The 25,086-nt window shown below is 44.2% G+C and overlaps 2 protein-coding genes across 8 annotated transcripts in view; both read left to right on the plus strand.

The window, feature by feature from the left end:
* Positions 1-7,679: 7,679 nt before the first annotated feature.
* AMZ2 (archaelysin family metallopeptidase 2) lies at positions 7,680-18,388 on the plus strand. Of its 7 annotated transcripts, none has more exons than XM_009191068.3 (9): positions 8,230-8,336; positions 8,862-8,957; positions 9,267-9,351; positions 10,412-10,694; positions 11,018-11,191; positions 11,283-11,411; positions 14,964-15,127; positions 16,241-16,417; positions 18,056-18,388. In XM_009191068.3, the coding sequence occupies exons 4-9, from the start codon at positions 10,412-10,414 to the stop codon at positions 18,209-18,211; spliced, it is 1,083 nt and encodes a 360-aa protein (XP_009189332.1). In that variant the 5' UTR covers positions 8,230-8,336; positions 8,862-8,957; positions 9,267-9,351; the 3' UTR covers positions 18,212-18,388. The 7 variants fall into 7 exon arrangements, with proteins under 7 accessions (XP_009189336.1, XP_021784125.1, XP_009189334.1 ...); XM_009191069.3 differs by having other exon boundaries at positions 8,292-8,336; positions 8,896-8,957; XM_009191072.4 differs by lacking the exons at positions 8,230-8,336; positions 8,862-8,957 and adding an exon at positions 7,680-8,004.
* A 129-nt stretch (positions 18,389-18,517) lies between these two features.
* The window catches only part of ARSG (arylsulfatase G), a 151,499-nt gene continuing 144,930 nt past the window's right edge, over positions 18,518-25,086 (plus strand). Inside the window, exon 1 of the mRNA XM_003913331.5 lies at positions 18,518-20,117. The gene's annotated coding sequence lies outside the window, so the exon portion shown is untranslated. The remainder of the gene's footprint in view (positions 20,118-25,086) is intronic.

Raw genomic sequence — 25,086 nt, forward strand, 5'->3', positions numbered from 1 at the left:
CAATCAGACTTCCATTTCCTCAGGTCAGTTGATATCAGCTAAGGGCCAGGGGAAAAGCAAAAGGAGCAGATATGAATTCACACTAGTAGGTGAATCATGGAGAACCTCTTAACCCTCTTAATACCTTCCCATGTTAAAAAGAATTAGTTGTGGGACTTGAGAGTCCTTGTCAGGCAGTATGGGTCAGGGATGAACAAGGTGACTAAGGATTCATTTTCACGCACACATTAGTGGGACTCTTAGCCTCTTTACTGCACCTGCTTCCAGAACACTGGCAGTCAGTCAGGAAACGATCCTACTCTGGGAAAAAGTGGGATTGTCACAGAGAAGAAACTTTCAGGTTCAGACACTGGGGAGACTCCCCTCAGTGAATAAGCTGGTTCTGTGCCAGATCGCCTCTGAGAATAAGCCACATTCATGCACACAGAACTGCCCCCACCAATTTTTTGTGCCTCATAATGAAATCTTAACAGATAGCCAAAGATTACCAGATGTTTATGGAAAGATCTAATATGAAACAAAAAGACCAAAACAGAGGAAACAACAGAACAAATCTTCAAAAGTAGTATAGTTACTATCTATAGAGAAATAAGAAAAGACATTTATCCATGAAATGACAGGACATATTTTAGACTGTTTGGGATGCTATAACAAAATATGATAAACTGGGTGGTTTATAAACAACAGAAATTTATTTCTCATGGTTCTAGGGACTGGAATCAAAGATCAAGGCGCTGATTTGGTGTCTGGAGATGGCCTGCTTTCTGGTTCAGAGACAGTGTCTTCTTGCAGTGGCCTCACATGGCGGAAGGGGTGAGCTGGCTCCGTTAGGTCTCTTTTATAAAGGCACTAATACTATTCATAAGGGTTCCATTCTCATGACCTGTTCACCTCCCAAAGGTTCCCATCTACAAATACTATCACACTGGGGGTTAGGTCTCAACATGTAAATTTTGGGGGGACACAGACATTCAAACCATAGCAGGGTGCAAAATAAAATAATCATAACAAGAAAGGGATTTTGGCTGTGAAAAAGCAGAATAGTTGAAAGTAAGTATTCAAAAGAAAAGATAGAAAATAATTGATAAAGGCTGGGCGTGGTGGCTCACATCTGTAATCCCAGCACTTTGGGAGGCCGAGATGGGTAGATCATGAGGTCAGGAGTTCGAGATCACTAGCCAAGATGGTGAAACCCTGTTTCTATTAAAAATACAAAAAAAAATTAACTGGGTGTGGTGGTGGGAGCCTGTAATCCCAGCTACTAGGGAGGCTGAGGCAGAGAACTGGTTGAACCCAGGAGGTGGAGGTTGCAGTGAGTTGAGATTGCACCACTGTACTCCAGCCTGGGCGACAGAGTGAAACTCTGTTTCAAAAAAAAAAAAAAAAAAAAGAAAGAAAGAAAAAGAAAAGAAAATAATTGATAAAAACTTCAGAACATAGTTCAAAAAGATGGAAAAATGTGAGAGATAAGAAAATTTGTGGATCTATTCTGAAAGTCCAACATCTAGCAAGAATGGAGGGAAGGAAATAATCAAAAAAATAATACCAGAAAATTTCTCAGAATGAAAGGATAAGGGTCTCAGTATCAAAGGGCCTGCTAAGTGAGCCACAAAATGAATGGGAAGAAAGGCTCAGGCTATAAGGCACATCTTTATAACCCTTCAGAACTCAGGATAAAAAGGAGATCCTAAAATCTTCCTAAAAATAACAGATAACATACAAAGGACTAGAAATCAAAATGGTATTGAACTTCTCAGTAGCAACATTGGAAGTCAGAAGAAACTGGAGCAAACTACTTATAACTCTGACGGGAAGTGATCTGCAATCCAGAATTCCACACCAACCCAGATAAATTCTCAGTCAGGTATGAGGGCAGAATAAAAACATTTTTAGATGTCAAAGATCTCAAAGTATTTATATCTCCATATACCTTTATTCCAGAAGGTTCTGGGGATGTGCTACTGAAACCAAAGGAGTAAGCCAGGAAAGAGGAAGACACAGAATTTAATAATTTAAGAAACAGGGGATCCAACAGAGCAAAGTGTAGTTGCAGTCCTAGGAACAGCTATGCAGTAGACCCACAGACGACCAGTACAGATAGGAACGGGGAGATGAAGGTACTCAGAAAAAAAATGTAACCAGTGCACATGGGCCATGAAGAGAAGCATTAGAAAACAAAGGATCAGAGAATGATAAAAAATGAGGCACATGCATATTATACAGTTTTTTAAAAAGAAAATAAATAATAGAAATCAAAGATTAAGTCCAGGCAAAAATAAAAAAAGGTTCTACAAGAAAGAAAGCAGAGTCATAGTACACTACTTGGCTCTGGAGTGCACAACGTTTGTATAATCATCACAACGTAAACAGCAGCCACCAGATTCAACCAAAATTTGTGATATAATCACAAGAGGAATGAGAGGTGGAAAGTATGATGTATGAGAGTTAAGTCCTAATCTCTCATGGCAATAAACTAACAAATGCTACCTAAAATTAAAAGATCAAGAAATCTCACTATACACACATTGTTGAGAAACACTGAGATAAATACCAGAAAAAACAGCCAAGGAGTTGGGAACAGTAGCCTCTAGGAAGTTGACCTATGGCGTGGGGACTGTTACTTTTCATTACAATGCTTTTAGTACTTCTTGGCCTCTAAAAATGTGTACTTGGAATATTTTCATACATATAGTAATTTTATTATTATTTATTTATTTGTTGAGACCTAGTGTTGCTCTATCATCCAGGCTGAAATGCAGTGGCGTGATCTCAGATCACTGCAACCTCTGCCTCCCAGGTTCAAGTGATTCTCCTGCCTCAGCCTCCCAAGTAGCTAGGATTACAGGTGTGCACCACCACACTTGGGTAATTTTCTTTTTCTTTTTTTTTAAGCAGAGACAGGGGTTTGCCACATTGGCCAGGCTGGTCTTGAACTCCTGACCTAAGTGATCTGTCTGCCTCGGCCTCCCAAACTGCTGAGACTACAGGCGTGAGCCACCGTACCTGGTCCATATAGTAATTTTAAAATAAAGTCAACAAATTAGGAAGACAAAGGATGGCTTGATTGTTAATCTAAGTGAATCTCTAGTTAGTGGTGTGTTGGTGTGAGTAAAATTCAGAAACCGTAGGAAAAACAGATTGAGGAGCAGTTGAAAGGGTAGGCAGAAAGAGGCAGGGAACCACCTAGAAAGCATAGAGAAGCTGTTATGCCCAAGGGTCATTTGTATACTTAGGAATGCGTAAGTATTAGTACATTACTGACTTGTTAAATTGCTTTCTGACTGTAAAAGAAATAATACTTATTGTAGGAAGTTTGGAAAAGGCAAATTAACAAGTAAAATGGGAGGGAGAAAGAGAAATCAAAACCACTAAATATCTCATTATTCATAGATTATTACTTATCAGCACTTTTTTTTCCTTTTTTTTTTGACACCAAGTGAGTGCAGTGGTGCAATCTTGGCTCACTGCAACCTCCGCCTCCCAGGTTCAAGTGATTCTCATGCCTCAGCCTCCTGAGTAGCTGGGATTACAGGCGTGTGCTGCCATGTCCAGCCAATTTTTGTATTTTTTAGTAGAGATGGGGATTCGCCTTGTTGGCCAGGCAGATCTCGAACCCCCAACCTCATATGATCTGCCCCCCTCAGCTTCCCAACGTTCTGGGGTTACAGTCATGAGCCACCGTGCCTGGTCAAGCACATCTTTTTAAAACAAAAATAAGATTACAATGTATAGGCCAGGCAAGGTGGCTCATGCCTGTAATTCCAGCACTTCAGAAGGTGGAGGCATGCAGATGGCTTGAGCCCAGAAGTTCAACACCAAAACAAGCCTGGGCAACATGGTGAAATCCCTCTCTACAAAAAATACAAAACATTAGCCAGGCGTGATGGTGCATACCTGTAACCCCAGCTACTTGGGAGGCTGAGGTGGGAAGATCACCTGATCCTGAGAGGTCCAGGCTGCAGTGAGCTGTGATCACACTACTCTACTCCAGCCTGGGTGACAGAGTGAGGCCCGGTCTCCAATAAAAAAAAAAAAAAGAAAAAGAAAAAGAAAAAATTACAATGTGTAAACACTTCTATGTCACACTTTATTTCCTCTTAGCATTTCTCTAGGTTACTATTGTCTTTGATAAATGAATTTTTTTTTTTTTTTGAGACCGTCTCACTCTGTTGCCCAGGCTGGAGTGCAGCGGTGTGACCATGGCTCACTGCAACCTCCGTCTCTCAGGTTCAAGCAATTCTCCTGCCTCAGCTTCCTGAGTAGCTGGAACTACAAGCATGTGCCACCACGCCTGGCTAATTGTTGTATTTTTAGTAGTGATGGGGTTTCGCCATGTTGGCCAGGCTGGTCTCAAACTCCTGACCTCAGGTGATCAGCCTGCCTCGGCCTCCTAAAGTGCTGGGATTACAGGCATGAGCCACTGTGCCCAGCTGAGAAATGATTTTAAATATGTGTTTAGTATTCTAACATAAGAAGGTACATGTAATTTATGGTCTATGATTAATAAATTATGCTTTTCCAGCCTCCAATAGCTGGATATTTTGATTGTTTCTAATTTTCATAATTATAAATAATATTTTGGTGACTGTCCTTAACCATAAGTCTGTGAGGTCTCTTATTGGGTCAATGGGTATGAACATTTTAAAAGCTATTAATACACCATGTCGGGTTATTCACCAGAAAGATTCGACCTGTTTATACACAGTTCCACCAGCACAGTCTACCATCATTGGACATTATCATCAAATACAACTTTTGAGTAACCATGTTAATGTATCACACAATCCAAAAAGATCAAGGTTGGGGGCAAATTCGTAAAATGGAATGCAAACAAAAATAAATGAACCGAACTATATTTCATGTTAATAACAATACTACACTGAAGGGTAGAATTGGGAGGGGGAAGAACTAACTCACGTAGGTAACTTGAACACAGTATTTTAATATATATCCTCTGGCAGTAAAGAACCTTAAATACATACTAATTGGTAGAGTTGTTTTCCTGCAGTGCTATGGATTAGGAATTCTGAAATTATTTTTAGTACATATTCTAGTACACAGCAAATAAATAAATAAATAGTGAATAATAGGAGCCAGGTGTCTCTCTACTGGCCAAGGACATCATACGTATGGAAAAATGGAAGGTTAGAATGAACGAACTCTGTGGTGTCAGTATGGACTCATGTTTTAGTTGTACTGTGGCTACTTATGAAAATGTGCTTGATTTTTGGGAATATACTCTGAGGTATTTTGGAGTGCGGGACATCATGTCTGCGATTTACTTTTTTTTGGAGACAGTCTTGCTCTGTTGCCCAGGCTGGAGTGCAGTAACGTGATCTCAGCTCACTGCAACCTCCACTTCCTGGGTTCAAGCGATGCTCCTGCCTCAGCCTCCCAAGTAGCTGGGATTAGACATGCAATGCCACGCCCCACTAATTTTTGTATTTTTAGTAGAGATGGGGTTTCACCATTTTGGCCTGGCTGGTCTCAAACTCCTGACCTCAAGTGATCAACCCACCTCAGCCTCCCAAAGTGTTGGGATTACAGGTGTGAGCCACCAGCCCAGCCTGCAATTTACTCTCAAATGGTTCAGGAAAAAAATGCACATTTACATATGGAGACCGAGATGAAGACACAGAAAGAATGAGATTGATAAAGAAATGAGGTAAAATGTTCAGTACTGGGGAATCTGGGTGAAAAGAATGTAGGGATTCTTTATACTATTTTTGCCACTTTTCTGTTAGTTTGAAATTATTTCAAAATAATGTTTGGCCAAATTAGCAGCTAAGAAAAAATTATTAGAGTGGTTTTCATTTTACTTCATTCGTGTGTTCAGTAAAGTTGAACACATGGATGTTAATGGACCATTCGGGTTATATGGTTCATATTTTTTGCTCATTTTTATGTCATGGTGTTTCTCTTTTCTGTGTTGATTTGTAAAAGCTATTTTTAAACCCTTCATCTGCCATATATGTTACATTTCTTTCCTGCTTTCTGCCACCTTCTAATGTTATTACCAACTTTCTTTTCCAACCTTGGACCACTGGCATATTCACTCATTTCTAAACATTAAAACTTGTAGTGCTCTTTGAAATGTAGCCAGTCTATGGTTCATTCTGCAACTGCATATTAGTTAACAGGCAAAAATATCTTAGTAAGGGAGAGTGTCTTTTTCTTCTAATGAAAAAAAAAACCAAAATCTAACCCCCCCCCCCCCCCCACCAAGCACTAAGGTGTTTATTTATTTATTTTTTTGAACAGGGTCTCACTCTGTTGCCCAGGTTGAGGTAATGTGAATCATGGCTCACTGCAGCCTCGACCTCCCAGGCTCAATCCATCCTCCCACCTCAGCCTCCCGAGTAGCTGTAGTTGAGACTACAGGCATGTGTCACTACACCTGGCCTTTTTTTTTTTTTTTTCAGAGACCGGGCATGGTGGCGGGCGCCTGTACTCCCAGCTACTTGCGAGGCTGACGCAGGAGAACTGCATGAACCCAGGAGGCGGAGCTTGCAGTGAGCCGAGATAGCGCCACCGCACTCCCGCCTGGGCGACAGAGCGAGACCGCGTCTCAAAAAAACAAAAAACAAAAACAAAAACAAAAACAAAAAAACAAAAGAAAGAAAGAAATTAGCCAGGCGTGGTGGTGCATGCCTGTAATCCCAGCTACTCGGGAGACTGAGGCATGAGAATCGCTTGAACCCAGGAGGCAGAGGTTGCAGTGAGCCGAGATCCCACCACTGCACTCCAGCCTGGGCGACAGAGCGAGACTTCGTGTCAAATAATAATAATAATAAAGATGGGCTGTAATTGTCTCCGTTTTACAAACTAATGAAGAGATGAAAAAGAGGTCAAGTTAACTGGCACAGGTCCCACGCTAGTAATCGCGGGTTTTGGGATTCAAGCACAGACCAACCACCTTTGCCCCTACCCTATGCTACCTCAGGCAGTCGGGAGATAGGCGCCCAGTCAAAAGCCACATGTAAGAAAAACTGAAGCAGGAGTGGTGCGTCAGTATTCTCAATTTCAAACTTTGAGAACAGTCATGTCCTCTAAGGAGAGCCAACAAGGGGTTACAAGTGCTGAAGTCATCAAGAAAATGTGCCTGTCTTTCCTGGAGACTGGAAAGGAAAATTAGGATGAGGAAAATCCAGAGAATGGTAAAATGGCCTGACTTGAATAAGAACTGAGACAGGGCTCGGTGGCTCACATCTGTAATTCTAGCACTGTGGGAGACCGAGGCGGGTGGATCACCTGAGCTCACGAGTTCGAGACCATCCTGGGCAAGTGTGAAAACCCGTCTTTATTGGTGGGGGGGGGAGGGGGGAAAGTCGGGCGCGGTGGCCCATGCCTGTAATCCCAGCACTTTGGGAGGCAAAGGCGGGCGGATCACTTGAGGTCAGGAGTTCGAGACCAGCCTGGCCAACATGGTGAAACCCCGTCTCTACTAAAAATACAAAAATTAGCAGGACGTGATAGCGGGCACCTGTAGTTCCAGCTACTGGGGAGGCTGAGGCAGGAGAATCGCTTGAACCCAGGAAGCAAGAGTTGCAGTGAGCCGAGATTGTGCCACTGCACTCCAGCTTGGGCGACAGAGCGAGACAACGTCTCCAAAAAAAAAAAAAAAAAAAAAAAAAAGTCAGTAAAAAGAAAAAGAAAATGGCGAGGCCCAGAGAGACTGAACTTCCCACCCGAGGCCACAGAGCTAGCTCAGCCCTAATGCCCGCCCCGCGGTGCCTTTCCGAACTCACGGCCTCCCCCTCGGTATCCGGGTTTCGGCCTTGGAGCGCCAGGAATGCCACGAGGACGCACCCCACACTTGCGCGTCTAGGTTCCAGCCCCCGCGGCTCCCAACAAGAAAAGAAGGGAAAGTCCTGCGGGTGACATCCCCGGGGAACGCCGCGGCTCTACGTCAACCTGTGGCGGCCACCGACTCATTTGGGGCCACGCTGGTTGCATTCGTCACGCCGGGGACGTCTCTCAAACCCTTCCACACCAGCGACACGGGTGCGTCTGTGTCTCTCGATAACCGGGTCGCGGAGCCCCCGCGAGGGCAGGCGAGGAACTGGCGACTGTGGGGACGAACAGCTGGGGCTTGTAGTCCCCTCGCGACCCTCTATTCTGGAAGAGCCCGGGCACGGCCGCTGAGCTTCTGCTCCCCGCCTGCCCAGGCGGCCGCGCGCTCAGCGGCGTGGCCCGGGCGTGTCGTGAGTGGGGCGGGGCCCACAGGGCGTGCGCGACGGAGCGGCGCGGTGCGTGGCGCGCGAAGGGGCGTGGCGCCAGTGGGCGTGGCGTAGTGCGAAGAGACGCGGTGCGCCAGCGCGTGAGGGCTGCCACGGGTGGGTGGGGTCGAGGCCTGTTGAGTTAGGGCGGTTCGCGGGTGCTGTCAGAGTTGAGCCGGGGCCCCTAGGCAGGGCAGTCGGGTCTTAGAGGCGGGGGCCAGTCGCGGTCAGTGGAGAGGGATGAGGATGTAGGAGGGGCGGACATAACGGAAGCCGCGGGGACTGCGGGGGCGGAGTGCCTGTAGGGCGCAAGGGAGGCCTTTCTCGTGGCTCCTGGGGAAGAAGTGGCGAAGCGAGAGTCCCCGGGGAACCCCCACTCCACCCCCAGCCGGAGACTGGGTTGTGCCTGCACAGACCAGAGCCCACAGTGCAAGTTGCTGTAGGCCACCAGCCAGGGTGGCCAACTCCTCCCGGTTTGCCTGGGATGTTCTGGTTTTGGGACCAAAGCATCCCAGGCCTCCAGCCCACTGCAGTGACCGAATTCTCCGCCCCCTGCCTGTCTTCTCCCGCAGCTTCCCTAGATTAGGCTTGGGAGGCAAGAGGAGGCCTCCTGACCTTTCACACTGCCTTTTTAATATTAAGATGAAGGCACACTCCACAACTTTTTTCCGGCCAGGCCCAGACATGTCCGTCCTTGTAAGATAAAAGGTTCCGTGGGAGCCTTCCTTCTTAATCAAGGTAGGTAGACTACAGGAAGGTGCATCTTGTTTTGTATTTTGTCCTGTAGAAGTCAGATTTCCGCCCAGTTGTGTGGGAGTGAGGATGAGCCTATGCTTATATCAGAGCTTGAGTGCAGAGACATTTGATCTGAATTTCAGCCAGCCTCTTCAACCCCAGAATTCAGAGGTTCAATCAGAACAGACATTAGCTTAAGTTTTCCCATCAGTCGTCTATCATTAAACTGGCCAAATCTAGATAATTAGAAAATATGACAGAGGTGATCCGGACAGATGTTCAGTTTTTTCCCCCCTTGTCTAATTCAAAAAGCCTCGTGGTGGAACATCGGACCCTTCAAGAGGAAGGATGAAAGCTCTACATAGGAACACGATGTGAATGGAAGAAACTTGTCATTGTGAGTCTGGCTTTTGATTAGTCATCTGATGTCTTCTCTAATGTGACATGACTTTGAGGCCGTAAACTTCAGTGGCTAAGCTGTAGTTTCTCAGCCTACAGTTAAATTGCAGAATTGATAGGGCTTACATTAGTTTTGTTTTTATTTGATGTTGAAGATCTTTGAGTCACATTAGAAACGGTGAGTATTTTTCATGTGGCACTAATGAGTTAATTCATAATATTATTTTTTGAGTCTCTATTGCCCAGGCTGCAGTGCAGTGGCACAGTCACGGCTCACTGCAGCCTCGACCTCCTGGGCTCAGATGATCCTCCCACCTTACCTCGCAAGTAGCTGGGACTACAAGTGCACACCACCACGCCCGGCTAGTTTTTTTGTAGATGTGGGGTTTTGCCATGATGTCCAGGCTGATTTCAGACTCCTAGGCTCAAGCAGTCCTTCTGCCTTGGCCTTTCAGAGTGCTGGGATTATAAGCGTGAGCCACCATGCCAGGCCAATATTATTATTCCCCAAAAGAAGGAAATAGGGTGTGAGGTCCTGCTCCTATGGTCACCATGAGGTTTTTTTGTTTGTTTGTTTTGGACTCTTGCCCAGGCTGGAGTGCAGTGGCACAATCATGGCTCACTGCAACCTCAGCCTCCCTGGTAGCTAGGACCACAGGTGTGCACCACTATGCCCAGGGAATTTTTAAACTTTTTGTAGAGATAGGGTCTTACTATGTTACTAGCTGTTCTCAAACTCCTGGCCTCAAGCAATCCTCCTATCCCAAAGTGCTGAAGTTACAGGCATGAGCCACCACACCTGGCCACCACTAGTTTTTGTAATGGGAGCAGGTTCCTTATGAGATAGAGGAATGGATTTCATGATTGTCTTTTTAATTTCTTAGCTCCCCAAGAAATTGATTGGACATGAGGAAACCACTCTTAAATGTGACCACTCTAAAGCATTATCAGTCAGTCATTTCACTCTAGGGAGAAATCAGAGCTGTATATGGAGGATAGGTAAAGTCCCCAATATGGATATGCATTTTTATATTTGACTACTTGTGTTTTTTTGTTAGATGCAAATAATACGACACTCTGAACAGACCCTAAAAACAGCTCTCATCTCAAAGAACCCAGTGCTTGTGTCACAGTATGAGAAATTAGATGCTGGGGAACAGCGTTTAATGAATGAAGCCTTCCAGCCAGCCAGTGATCTCTTTGGACCCATTACCTTGCATTCTCCATCAGATTGGATCACCTCCCACCCTGAGGCCCCCCAAGACTTTGAACAGTTCTTCAGTGATCCTTACAGAAAGACACCCTCTCCAGACAAATGCAGCATTTATATACAGTCCATTGGTAAATACTGGTAATGTGCTGGTTTTGGTTCGGTTTTGCGATGGCGCTGTTGTCAGGAATAGTCCGGGCTATTGGTCTGATTCAGATGGGCCGTTTTAGGATCATTTTTGATATCATTGCAATGGTACAAGTTTTGTAGCCAAACTGACTTAAAAGATAACATTTTATTTGTTTTTAATTCATAGCAACACCAATGAATGATAAAGGTGTATTGAAAATTTAAAGTTGGTTTTGTTTCTAATTTGAATCCTCTTACTCATAGACTGGGTAAACACTGAATAATCATCTTAAAGTCTGTTTTTAAATGTTCTTCCATATTATAGGCTCTCTAGGAAACACCAGAATTATCAGTGAAGAATATATTAAATGGCTCACGGGCTACTGTAAAGCATATTTCTATGGCTTGAGAGTGAAACTCCTAGAACCAGTTCCTGTTTCTGCAACAAGGTGTTCCTTTAGAGTCAATGAGAACACACAAAACCTACAAATTCATGCAGGTGAATTACACAACTTTGCAATTTAAACCGAGTAAAGGAAGCATATGTATATAACATACACTCATACATTTATTTATTTCTTTTTAAATAGGGGACATCCTGAAGTTCTTGAAAAAGAAGAAACCTGAAGATGCCTTCTGTATTGTGGGCATAACAATGATTGATCTTTACCCAAGAGACTCGTGGAATTTTGTCTTTGGACAGGCCTCTCTGACAGATGGTATTCCTTTTTTGGCGTTGTTGTTAGAAGCTTCTTCAACTTGAGAATATTTGAAGATGTTAAAAGAGGGAAAAAAATTCCAACCAAGAATCGTTTTGATATTTAAAACTGTATAGTATTTTCAGTTGAGACATTATGCCATAATGGGAAGCGTGCTGTTGGTAGATTCTGATAATCTGGGTTTCAGTTGGCCGTTCACTATGTACATGACCTTAAAGGTAACAATACTCACATCATGGAGTGATTTGGAGATAATTTACATAAAAGTGCCTATACATAAAAAGTGTGTATAAACCTGGACAACATAGACCACATGTCTACAAAAAAATAAAAATTAAAAAAACTAAATTAGCTGGGTTTGGTGCCATATACCTGTAGTCCTAGCTACTCAGGAGGCTGAGGTGAGAGGATTGCTTGAGCCCAGGAGGTTGAGGCTGCAGTGAGCCATGATCACACCAGTATACTCCAGCCTGGGCAATAAAGTGAGACCCTGTCTCAAAAAAAAAAAAGTATATATAGGCCTGTCATATATATAGGCATTCAGCATAACAGCTAGTAAATGTCAGTAATTCAGTAGCAAGGTGAATTAAACCATTTACAGTTTGAGCTATTATTAATGGATGTGAAAATCTTGCTAATTGTTTTTCAGTTCTTTTCATAATCATCTTGCACAGATAGAAGAGCTATAGAGTAAGTGTATACTTCTTTCTCATCCTACGATGTTTGTTTTTTAATTTAAAAAGTCAAAACTTCCATCTTTGATTTGAGATATGTAATAAACCTTGACTCATTAGGAACTCTGCATGGTAATATTGGGGATGGGAAAGGTTCTGGAAACCAGTTATATTTTTAACGTTTTTTTTTGTCATCTTCCTACTTACCTTCTCCCCTCCCCTTCATTTTTGCTCTTACCTCTCTAACTTCACCCCCAAGAATCCAAGACAGACTTGAAAGGGAAAAGGCCCCCCAAGGGGAGTGGTTTATTAGTGTTCTGGGGATGGGGAGTATGTACGGGGAATATCCTTAGAGTTTATGGTCTGTCTGGATGTTACATTAGCCTTAGGATTTGTGGGGGGTGGTAAACTTTTTGGTACAAATGTTTCTACTAGAGTTGGGGGCTGTAGGGTTATGGAATCTCTTCCCACCTATTCCTTTATTCTTTATTCTCCATTTATGTGAGGTTTCTTGTAGCCCCCCATGGCCCTACCAACATGCACTCTTGGAGACGTGGGTCACTACTCTGTTACTGACTTTGGTGGTGTGCGGTAGCTTTTTATCATATGTTTTCTCTTTTATTATTAACCTGATAGAGATGGAAACATTGAAAAATAATTTTATCTACCTTTTATTTTTCTTTTGAGACAGGGGCTCCCTCTGTCACCCGGGCTGGAGTGCAGTGGTGTAATCATGGCTCACTGCAATCTCAACCTCCTAGGCTGAAGGGATCCTCCTGCCTCAGCCACCCGAGTAGCTGGTACCACAGGACCACCACACCCGGCTGTTTTTTTTTTTTTTTTTTTGTCGAGATGGGATCTCCCTGTGTTGCTCAAGCTCATCTCGAACTCCTGGGCTGAAGCGATCCTCCTGCCTCAGCCTCCCAAAGTGCTTTGATTACAGGTGTCAGTCACCACACCCAGCTAAAAAAAAATTTTAAAACCACATGTTTGTTTATCTAGATATTGCTGGCTGATTTATCTTACATATTTGAGGAGGTCAGGAAACATTTCCCCAAACGGTTTTTACTTTTAATTCTTTTTTTTTGTAAGTTTCTTAAATATTACATGACATGAAAGATTGACATAGGAAAGTAGCAGGATTACACAGTGACAGTATCTTAACACAGTGGTCTTGTTTTCTCCAAGTTTACAAAGATTCATATTTTTAAATTGGGACGCATTGACTATAAAAGAAAATAATCTTCTGTTTGTAGGATTATTGGAAGAAAGAAGTGTCCTTGCTGAAAGTATTACTGTAGTGAGATATGCTCACACTTGATTGGCCAGAGGGGGTTACTTGTGATACATGAATAGATTTAGTGTTTTCTTAACTTCCAGAATGCTTTTTTCCCTAATTTTCTAATATCAGTCTACACTTTCTGGGTAAAGGGAGGCGAATAAGTTGTTTTTGAATCAAATTAGATTGGACAAATCTATGAGTTTATTTTCTTTAAAAATGTATTACTTGGCCAGACGTGGTGGCTCACGCCTGTAATCCCAGCACTTTGGGAGGCCAAGGCGGGCAGATCACAAGGTCGGGAGATTGAGACCACGGTGAAACCCCATCTTTACTAAAAATACAAAAAAAAAATTAGCTGGGCGTGGTGGTGGATGCCTGTAGTCCCCCCTACTCAGGAGGCTGAGGCAGGAGAATGGTGTGAACCCTGGAGGCGGAGCTTGCAGTGAGCCGAGATTGCGCCTCTGCACTCCAGCCTGGGCTACAGAGCAAGACTGTCTCAAAAAAAAAAAAAAAAAGTAGTACTTTAAAATAAAAACTGAATGAGAGACATAAATAAAAGTGATCATGTAAACAAGTCGAATTATGAAGCAGTACCCTGTAGAGTGAGTTATGTAGCAAACCGTGTTCTCTGTGCTTGCAGAGATGGTTGATATAACTCTAAATGTAACACAGGAAGTCAGTTACAAGGGTATTTATTCTGGTCACCAGACACTAGTGACATAATAGAGTTGGGCTGTTCTTTAAAAAGGGGGTGGGGGTGGGGCAGGGGAAGGGGTTATTCTGTCTAAAGCCGTGGTTTAAAGCATGGTCTTCAAGACATCAGGACAGTTGTCTTCAGTCAGTGCTGCGTGAGGGAAGGCCAGCAACCCCTCCAGACACACGTGTAACAGATCTGTTTAGTGTGTCCTTAAAGAGTGAAATCATGACTGCCTATTGTTAATGTGATTTTTTTTTTTTTTGAGATGAAGTCTCGCTTTGTCGTCAGATTGGAGTGCAATGGTGTGATCTCGGCTCACTGCAACTCTGCCTCCTAGATTCAAGCCATTCTCCCGCCTCAGGCTCCTGAGTAGCTTGGATTACAGGCACCTACCATCATGCCTGGCTAATTTTTGTATTTTTGTAGAGACAGGGTTTCACCATGTTAGCCAGTCTGGTCTTGAACTCCTGACGTCAGGTGATCTACCTGCCTCGGCCTCCCAAAGTCCTGGGATTACAAGTGTGAGCCACCACGCCCAACCCAAGTGGTTATTTTTTATGATTCCTCTTTGAGTATGTGATTTGGAGTACTTGCTACTTTCAGAAAAAGACTTCTTTTGTGGGAAAAGACTCTCTGAAACTTCAGTTTTTCCAGTATTTCACCTCAAGTCCCTTAAGTTTTACAGGGCAAGGCAAAGTGAATAGCAGCAAAAGATTTTGATAGGGAAATCTGGGGCAAAAGTCTTTCTTTTTGGTGGCAAACCATAAATGTATCAGATGGTATGGACACAGTGACACAGAGGTGTACTCACTGGCCAGATGGGCCAGCAGGTTCTTCTTTCTTTGGTCTTTCCTCAGGGACCTTACTCTCATTCTGTCGCTACTTATCCTCTTTTGTAGGTGTGGGGATATTCAGCTTTGCCAGGTATGGCAGTGATTTTTATAGCATGCGCTATGAAGGCAAAGTGAAGAAGCTCAAAAAAACATCTTCAAGTGACTATTCAATTTTCAACAACTATTATATTCCAGAAATAACTAGTGTTTTACTACTTCGATCCTGTAAGGTAAGTTATTAAAAAAATCCAACAGGACGATTCTTTAAAAGAGATCTTAGTTCCGTAAATTGTATATTGTCAGTCCTTAAGGTAATATTATAAATGAGTTTGTATCATTTGTATAATTTTGGTGCATAATGCTTGACTGAAATGATCAGTAAAACAATTTAAATGGATACCTTAATATTGAAATTTACAGTATCAGTGCCAGTTTTTTGTACTACTAGTTACAGGCAGCCTTGGCTGTACCCACATGCTATTAGTGTAATTCCTGAATTCTGGTGTTACTGGGTGACCTACTTTTTCAAGCTACTGTGGTCATTGGGCAAAGCTGCCTTCCCCAGGCCTTTGGAGGACCTCTGCTTTCTGGCCTTTCTGGGAGCATGGGCCTTCCTGCCCTGGGCTCCAGGCTACCCTTGACTGTAGTTGTCCTGGCAGTTCCTGATATCCCCAGCTTGCTTTTGTGGAAAGCCTATCTCCCCTTTCTCCATAGCCAGAGAGATGAGCTTTTCCTTCAGCTAGAGAAATTCTGCTTTCACCTGTACTATTTGTTGGGGTTTGAGAGCTACGCCTCTTAGAACTACCCCCTGTGTCATTGCCACCTGATGTTCTCATTAGCATGCACATCAAGCCACCTTTCTCCCAGACCTACTGAAATCAGCATCTCTAGGGGAAGGGCCCTAGAATCTGAATTACAACAAGTACCCTAGTCTAGATTAAGGGTTCTCAACCAGGGGTGATTTTGCCATCCAGGGAATATTAGCAATGTCTGGAGACATTTTTGATTTTCACGATCAGGGAGGGAGTTCTGTTGGCATCTAGTGGGTAGAGCCAGGGATACTGCAAAGTATTGTGCAGGGCACAGGACAGCCTCCCACAACCTGGTATTGTCGGTCCAACATGTCAGCGGTGTTGAGGTTGAGGAAGTCTATAGCAGAAAGGCAGTAAGACATTTGGGGAGATGAGGGATTATTAAGTCTTTGAAGGTCTGGACGGGGTGAAGTTTCGGTGATAATACTAAGGGAGCTGATTCCTGTGTTTCCTGGAAAAGCAAGAAAAAGAAGAGACGTGTAGCTTAATGTGATGGTGGTCTTATAAAGCCTCAACATGATTGTCTTGCAGACTTTAACCCATGAGATCGGACACATATTTGGACTGCGACACTGCCAGTGGCTGGCATGCCTAATGCAAGGCTCCAACCACTTGGAAGAAGCTGACCGGCGCCCTCTAAACCTTTGCCCTATCTGTTTGCGCAAGTTGCAGTGTGCTGTTGGCTTCAGCATTGTAGAAAGATACAAAGTAAGTTGCGGGGTGGACAGTGTAAAGAGGGGGAAGTGGTTCTCTGAGTAGCAAACTGATGTTTCTATTATATCCTTCTCTAGAGTTATAATTTATAAGAGGAAATTAGTATAAAGATAAGCAGGAAGCTGCGGTTTAAAAACATGCGAAGAAATGCCCTTCTTAAAAACTTCAGCTTGCCTTTGAGTGATTTATGCTTACAGTTCTATGAGAAATAGTAGAATTTCTCTGCCTCTCTTCCATTTAGGGCAAGAGAGTTTGACTTTGCAGAACAGAATAAATATTGATATGTGTGGCAAAGGACAAGAGAGTTTGACTTTGCAAAACAGAATAAATATTGATATGTGTGGCAAAGTTCATTTTTTTTTTTTTTTTTTTTTTTTTTTGAGACGGAGTCTCTCTCTGTTGCCCAGGCTGGAGTACAGTGGCACAATCTCGGCTCACTGCAAGCTCTGCCTCCTGGCTTCATGCCATTCTCCTGCCTCAGCCTCCCGAGTAGCTGGGACTACAGGCGCCCGCCACCACGCCTGGCTAATTTTTTGTATTTTGTTTAGTAGAGATGGAGTTTCACCGTGTTAGCCAGGATGGTCTCGATCTCCTGACCTTGTGATCTGCCCGCCTCGGCCTCCCAAAGTGCTGGGATTACGGGCGTGAGCCACCACGCCCGGCCAAAGTTCATTTTTTAAACCCTATAAGTGTGTGGACAAGATTTATCTTTCCAATATGGGACAGAGGTATGATGTTCATTAGGAGGAAAAAATGATTTTCTCTAAAAAGGAAGAAGGAAAGTACCTAATCTGAGTATGCGTGTGTGTGTGCCCACACATGCCTATAAAACATCAATATACATTCATGTGGCTACTCATGGATGTGACTGCACATTCGGGTGACTGCACAGAAATGTCTACACACGTGTTTTCACATACATATGTCTATCCATCCCTATGTGTACACTTATATGTGTATATACGTACATGTCAAATTAATACAATGCCGGCCGGGCGCGGTGGCTCATGCCTGTAATCCCTGCACTTTGGGAGGCAGAGGCGGGCGGATCACGAGGTCAGGAGATTGAGACCATCCTGGCTAACACGGTGAAACCCTGTCTCTACTAAAAATACAAAAAATTATCTGGGCGTGGTGGTGGGCGCCTGTAGTCCCAGCTACTCGGGAGGCTGAGGCAGGAGAATGGCGTGAACCTGGGAGGTGGAGCTTGTAGTGAGCCGAGATTTCACCACTGCGCTCCAGCCTACAGCCTGGGCGACAGAGCAAGACTCCGTCTCAAAAAAAAAAAAAAAAAAACCCCAAAAATTAATATAATGCCTTGTGGAATATTTAGCAAGTTGAGAAAAAATAACATCCTATCATGCTAGTAACAAAGTGTAAGAATGAGTGTATTTCTTTTTCATCTTTTTTCAATGCATACTTTTGACATCATTTGTAATTCTGTGTATATTTGGTATGCGCCATTTCACTCGGTATATCATAAGCATTATTTCATATTCACACCATCATTATCAAATGCAGCATCTTCGTGGGGTAAGATGTCACTCTATGATCTAGAGGCCAATGCTCTTCTCTTGCCTGATAGTATTTTGCTGTGGTTTGTTAAAATGCGCATCTTTCCTGTTTTTCCAGGCACTGGTGAGGTGGATTGATGATGAATCTTCTGGCACACCTGGAGCAACTCCGGAACACAGTCGTGAGGGTAATGGGAATTTACCGAAACCCGTGGAAGCCTTTAAGGAATGGAAAGAGTGGATAATAAAATGCCTGGCTGTTCTCCAAAAATAAGGACCTTCAAATAGGAGTGATTGAAATAAATGACTACTTGCATGTTATGCTTTCATTTGGGTGGGATACTTCATCGGAATAAACTACTGATCTTGTGCTGTGTCAGAGTAACAGACTAGAACCTTCTTTCAGGTACCTGAATTGAAACTGAATAATAAAAACTCTAGAAACTCTTTATCTTCTTATCTTACTGGCTTGGTCTGTGGCAGCAAGCACTTTATTTCCATTCCCCAGATATGCTTCTGTCTCCCAAGAAAGCTGGGACTGGTGGTAACGAGCAAGTAAATAACTTGAAAAGAACGGTAGATATCCCAAGGAACCAACCAACATAATTTCCAGGGGGTGATTTTGTTTTTACAGAGCTGCTCCCCTCTGTTAGGCCCAGCCAAGTCACATTTTTGGACGTCTGTGGGCTCTGATCGCCACCACAGCCCTCCTCTTCCGAGAGACTTCCTTACTCTCTGGAGTGCATTACCTCGTTTTTTTCTCTTGCTGGTTGTCACCTTACCCTTGAAAGAATGAACAGCTTGTATCAGTTTTTAGCCGCTTAAAATATGACCTCTCAGGAATATTTGTAAGTGAAAATAACAATGGTCCTTACACTACCACAACATTTGGTGGTGGGAGTTCTGTTGCAGTTCTGAGCTATAACATAGTCATTTATTTATGAGGGATCTTACAAATAGTGTGTAATGGTATTTATATTTGTGAGTTGCACTTTTTCTATAGATTTAGAGCAACTTTCAGGTTTATTTCAGTAATAATGTCTTTCTCACCTTCTTACGTTGTGAAGTGTTTACTTGAGTCAGGGAGAGAGTTTCATGGGGTTATCTGTGGGGGTGCCATGAATGCTGATGAGGACCTGCAGAGCGTGAACGTCAGCCCCATTGCTATGGGGGTGGAGGTGGAAAACCTCAGACTTGACAAATCACCTCTGCTAGATAGATGTATCTTGGAAATCTAGAAATTACAGTGAATATGGAATGCCAGTGAGCAGACAGCATTTCCCACTTTCCTATCTTACCTTGAGGGTAAAACTTGAGATATATATATATGTATAAATTTGAAACCTAGATTCTTCATTGTTTGATGTTTGCAGTATGATGTAAGGCACATTTTATATCTGAGTCAGTGGTTTCCCTTGGATTCATTCTCCTACTTGATTGAACCCATTTAAGTCATTTTAGAAAATGGTGATTTGCTATTAAAATTAACTGGAGAGAATACTGAATGCTGAATGAACAAAGTATTGAGCTAATAAAAAGAATTAATAATTTTCTACTGTCTAAATACTCTTAGATATTAGTGAATTTGGAATGCTGTTCATTTTTGTCGTAGATCCTGATCCCAGTCACCTGTGGAGTTGGTATCTTTCCGGTCAAGAGGTTTTTCAGGCCTCAGACTTTTAATGGTGAGGGTTAAATAGAAGAATTTGGCGAGGATTACCCGTCCGTTCTTGTCTAGCTTGCTTTTTGAAACACACATTCCCCTGATATGAATAATTTACATTTCAAGCCCTAAGAGGGACAGAAGGACGCGTTACTCCCTCTTGGGAGCGGGAGTGCTAAAATCGAAGCAGGCAGCTGCGGGACCGCTATAGCCGGCCCTGCGCTCGGGCCCTTCCCGGGCAGGAAGCGCGTCGCTGTCCCCGGCTGCGCCCAGGCGGGTGCGGGCGCGCGGGCTCAGCAGCTGCGAACGGCCGGCGCACCGCCTGTTTCCACGCCCGGGGACTTCCCCCGGCGGGGCTCAGAAGTGTGGGGTGGGTCGCTTGGCCTCCTCTGGCGTCAGCGACCCAGGGTAACCTCCTCCACTGCCGCCCGCCGTGCAGGCCTGCCTGTGGGAGAGCCACGTGTGCCGCGCTCTGGGCATGGCCTTGGAAAGTCAGGACCGCCACGGCAGCAGAGCAGTGAGTGGAATCAGCTTCCCAGTAGAGTATTTAAAAAGTGCTTCATTGAAGAGTTTGAATCTCAGTCACTTTCTAGATTCTGATATCTAGAGTAGCGCCGTCCAATAGAAATATAATACAAGCCACATATGTATGCTGAATTTTTCTAGTAGTCGTATTAGCAAATGCATAAAGAAGCGAGTGGAGTTAATTTTAATAGTATATTCTATTTAATCCAATGCATCCAAAATATTATTTCAATCAATAGCAATATCAATATCAATGCTGAATATTTTATATTCCTTTTTTTTTTTTTTGTACCGTCTTCAAATTCCCGTGTGTATGTTACACTTACAGTACATCTTACTTCCAACTGGCCACATTTTCAAGTGCCCAACAGCCCCATGTGGCTTGTGGCTGCTGTATTGGACGGTGCGGCTCTAGACCAGTACCCAACTCTAGTGTACCTGGAAAAATGTGCCCATGATACTGAGTTGCTAGGAGAGGAAGGCTTATTTCAGAAAAAGGTCATGCAAGTCTTCTGTCGGTACAGCCAGTGCTGACATTCAAGCTGAAAGGGCATAGACACTGTAAAGGCCTCTGGCTTTGCTATTAACTTGTTTCTTTAAAAGCCTGATACTATTCTCTGTTGCAGCTTGTTTCTTACCCTCCCCCCTTCATTTTCAAGGGCCTGGTATTGTCTTCAAATGCATTTCCATTTTTGGAAAGCAGAGTCGTAAAGCATTAATAATGTGGAGATTGTTTAGTCCATTTCATGCATGAGGACGCAAGCCTGCAGCAGCCGAGTAAACTTGCTTGTTGTTTAACCAATGGCAAAAATGGGATCAGATCCCAAGTCTCCCTAATGTTGAATTATTTGTTGTTTTCACTGTGCTACATGACCTCATTGAAGTAAACTATCACTAGCCAGAACCTAACCATTTTCCCCCCAGATTGTTTACAAGGGGTTATACACGATTGAACTTTCAATTTCTTTTCTGTTCAAGTAGAGCCATCTGGGATCGCTCAAAGTTGGAGAAATCAGTCTATGTACTTCTGCCTTAGTGCCAAAAAAAGAGACGTGCGATATTTATTTATTTTTGAAATAGGGTCTTGCTCTGTTACCCAGGCTGGAGTGCAGTGGCATGATCACGGCTCACTGGAGCCTCGACCTCCCGGGCTCAAGTGATCCCTCCACCTCAGCCTCTCAAGTAGCTGGGATTACAGGTGTGCACCACCATGCCCAGTGTATTTTTATTTTATTTTATTTTTTAGAGATGGGTTTTTTTCCATATTGCCCAGGCTGGTCTGGAACTCCTGAGCTCAAGCAATCTGCCTGCCTTGGCCTCCCAAAGTGCTGGGATTACTGATGTGAGCCACCATGCCCAGCCAATAGTTGCAATATTTAGTAAAGCTCTTGTGACTAGTTGAGGCATTAAAAGAAAGCATTATGGAAAAAAAAAAAGTCTACTGGAAAATAGTTAAAATCTATTGGGGCAATATGTTCAAACTCACAGACCTCCATACTTAACCCAGTATTGATTTCATCCCACTGTTTTCTTTAGTGTCGGCTCATGGATCAGTTTTTTCTTCTTTACAGCTGACCCACCTGTATAGTACACTACTACTGGGCAGTCTGAGACCCATCCAGCCTCGGACGCTGAACCGGTGGGTTCTGAGCATGATGCTTTCAGTGTCCTGTGGTTCTCCAGCTGTTTCATAGCAGCACAGACTCTCCTGAGCTGTAACTGTCAATAGATATCATTTTTTTCTCTTGTGTGACTAAAGGGGAAAAAAGTCTATAACTCATTCGTTCATTCATGTATTTTTTCATTCAACAATATTCATGGAGCACCGCCTACTGGGTGCCAGGCCCTGCTCAGAGCCTTGGGAATATAGCAGTGAACAAAGAACTCCTACCCTAATACACTAGTGGATGAGACAGAGAGTCAAGGAATAAACAGATGCTTTATTTTATTTTATTTTATTTATTTTTTGAGACGGAGTCTCGCGCTGTGTCACCCAGGCTGGAGTGCAGTGGCGCGATCTCGGCTCACTGCAAGCTCCGCCTCCCAGGTTCAGGCCATTCTCCTGCCTCAGCCTCCGAGTAGCTGGGACTACAGGCGCCCGCCACCACGCCCGGCTAGTTTTTTGTATTTTTAGTAGAGACGGGGTTTCACCATGTTAGCCAGGATGGTCTCGATCTCCTGACCTCGTGATCCGCCCGCCTCGGCCTCCCAAAGTGCTGGGATTACAGGCTTGAGCCACCGCGCCCGGCCCAGATGCTTTATTTTATTTTATTTTATTTATTTTTTTGAGATAGAGTCTTGCTGTGTCACCCACACTGGAGTGCAGTGGTGTGATCTTGGCTGACTATATCCTCTGCCTCCTGGGCTCAAGTGGTCCTCCCACCTCCGCTTCCCAAGTAGCTGAGACTACAGGCACGTGCCACCACGCCTGGCTAATTTTTGTATCTTGTAGAGAGGGGTTTTACCATGTTGACCAGGCTGGTCTCAAACTCCTGGGCTCAAGCAATCTGCCCACCTTAGCCTCTCAAAGTGGATGCTGTTATAACCTAATGTCAAAGTAAATGGATAGAAACAAGTACCATTCTGAACAGGATAGACAGGAATGCCTCCTTAGGGAGGTGGCATTTGGAAGTGATCAAACTGAAGGGTCACACTGCATACACATCTCAGGGAAGGGAGTACCAAGCAAAGGGAACCACAAATGCTAAGGCCTGAAGCTTGCAACAATAAGAACAATTCCAGAAACAGTAAGAGAGGCTGGGCGTGGTGGCTCACACCTGTAATCCCTGCACTTTGGGAGGCCGAAGTAGGTAGATCACCTGAGGTCAGGAGTTCGAGACCAGCCTGGTAAACATGGCGAAACCCCATCTCTACTAAAAATACAAAAAAAAAAAAAAAAAAAAAAAAAAATTAGCAGGTGTGGTGGCGGGCACCTGTAATCTCAGCTAATCGGGAGACTGAGGCAGGAGAATCGCTTGAACCTGAAGGCAGAGGTTTCACTGAGGTGAGACTGTGCCATTGTACTCCAGCCTGGGTAACAAGAGGAAAACTCTATCTAAAAAAAAAAAAAAAAAAAAAAAAAAAGGAAGGGCCGGGCGCGGTGTCTCACGCCTGAATTCCCAGCACTTTGGGAGGCCAAGTTGGCAGATCATGATGTCAGGAGATCAAGACCATCCTGGCTAACACGGTGAAACCCCGTGTCTACTAACAATACAAAAAATTAGCCGGGTGTGGTAGTGGGCACCTGTAGTCCCAGCTACTTGGGAGACTGAGGCAGGAGAATTGCTTGAACCTGGGAGGCGGAGGTTGCAATGAGCCAAGATCGCACCACTGCATTCCAGCCTGGGCAACAGAGCGAGACTCCCCGCCAAAAAAAAAAAAAAGAAAAAAAAGGGCCAGTGAGGCTAGTGTAGCAGGAGCAGAGGGAAAAGGAATAGCATCCATGAGGCAGTTCACGCAGGGCCCACGGCTAAGGATTTATGTCAGACATGTGCTGTAAGAGGATTACTCTGGCTGCTGTATGGAAAATTAAGGTGGGGGTGGCGTGTTGCAAGAGTGGAAGCAGGCAGGCCAGCTAGAAGACTACTGTGATAATCCAGCTAAGATGATATTGGCTTGGATCAAGGGTCCTGGTGCAGTTGGCAGAAGCAGTCAGCTCCTGGATATATTTAGAAAGGAGAGCCGACTGGATGTGTGGAGGAGTGGGTTTGAGGAGGAGGATCCAGAGTTCTGCTGAGGACATTTTAAGTTGAAGATGCCTAGTTTATATGCATGCCCTGCCGTGCGGGCAGATGTAAATCAGGAACTCAGGGACAAAGTTGGCACTAAGAATGGGAGGTGCCGGTGCAGAGAAGGTGTTTAAAGTTTTGGTTGAATTCTAGGGCGTGTAAGTTGTTAGGGAAGTGAGTGTGCTTGTTCTTGAGTTGCTGGAAAGGCGTATAAATGACACAAATACATGGCCACAATATGTATTTTCTCAGTAATATTTGGGGAAATGTTTTGGGCATCAGGTTTCCCGTCTAATTTTCTCTGTAGGAAGCGGATTGTCATTGAAGTAGTTTGATTTGGGTGTGAGTTGTTACATGGAAAGCGAAGTTTTAAGTTCTCTGGCCGCTTTTCTTGTTCTGCACCTTTAGAGAGTCATTACGAGAACTGAACACTAGGGGGACCCAGTTTCCTTACTTATGCAACGGGGGCTGGCCCAGCTCTGGGCTCTGGTCACCCTCACTTAGGACACATGCAATATAAACACAAATCTGAAAACAAGGGCAGCGTCTCTTTTCTCAATGCAATGTGTACTTATAGCAGTGATCATTTTTGCGTGTAACGTGTCTGAATTCCTTAAATAGGTCATTTTAAGTAATGTGCATAACCATTAAAATTTTTCTTTTTTTTTTTTGAGACAGGGTCTCGCTCTGTCGCCCAGGCTGGAGTGCAGTGGCCCTCACTGCAAGCTCCGCCTCCCGGGTTCACGCCATTCTCCTGCCTCAACCTCCCGAGAAGCTGGGACTACAGGCGCCCCCAACTATGCCCGGCTAATTTTTTTTGTATTTTTAGTAGAGACGGGGTTTCACCGTGTTCGCCAAGATGGTCTTGATCCCCTGACCTCGTGATCCGCCCCCCTCGGCCTCCCAAAGTGCTGGGATTACAGGCGTGAGCCACTGCGCCCAGCCCAAATTTTTCTTTTTTGAAACAGGCTCTCACTCTTTACCAAGGCTGTGAGCAGTGGTGCCATCTGGACTCACTGTAGTCTCTGCCCCCTGGGCTCAAGTGATCTTCCCACCTCAGCCTCTCGAGTAGCTGGGACTACAGGCATGAGCCACCACACCTGGCTAATTTTGGTTTCGCCATGTGGCCCAGGCTGGTCTTGAACTCCTGGGCTCAAGCAATTCACTCACCTTGGCTTCCTAAAGTGCCGGCATTACAGGGATGAGCCACCACACCTGGCCACTGTTTAAAGA

The sequence above is a fragment of the Papio anubis genome, chromosome 17 (genome assembly GCF_008728515.1).
Source record: "Papio anubis isolate 15944 chromosome 17, Panubis1.0, whole genome shotgun sequence".
In the NCBI taxonomy this organism is placed as follows: Eukaryota; Metazoa; Chordata; class Mammalia; order Primates; family Cercopithecidae; genus Papio; species Papio anubis.

What these genes read in the sequence shown, in the direction of transcription:
- AMZ2 (XM_009191072.4), top strand. Translation starts at nt 10,412, where the DNA reads ATGCAAATAATACGACACTCTGAACAGACCCTAAAAACAGCTCTCATC. An exon ending in ACAGGCCTCTCTGACAGATG is followed by an intron (nt 11,412 to 14,963) that starts GTATTCCTTTTT and finishes CCTCTTTTGTAG; the next exon opens with GTGTGGGGATATTCAGCTTT. An exon ending in GCATTGTAGAAAGATACAAA is followed by an intron (nt 16,418 to 18,055) that starts GTAAGTTGCGGG and finishes CTGTTTTTCCAG; the next exon opens with GCACTGGTGAGGTGGATTGA.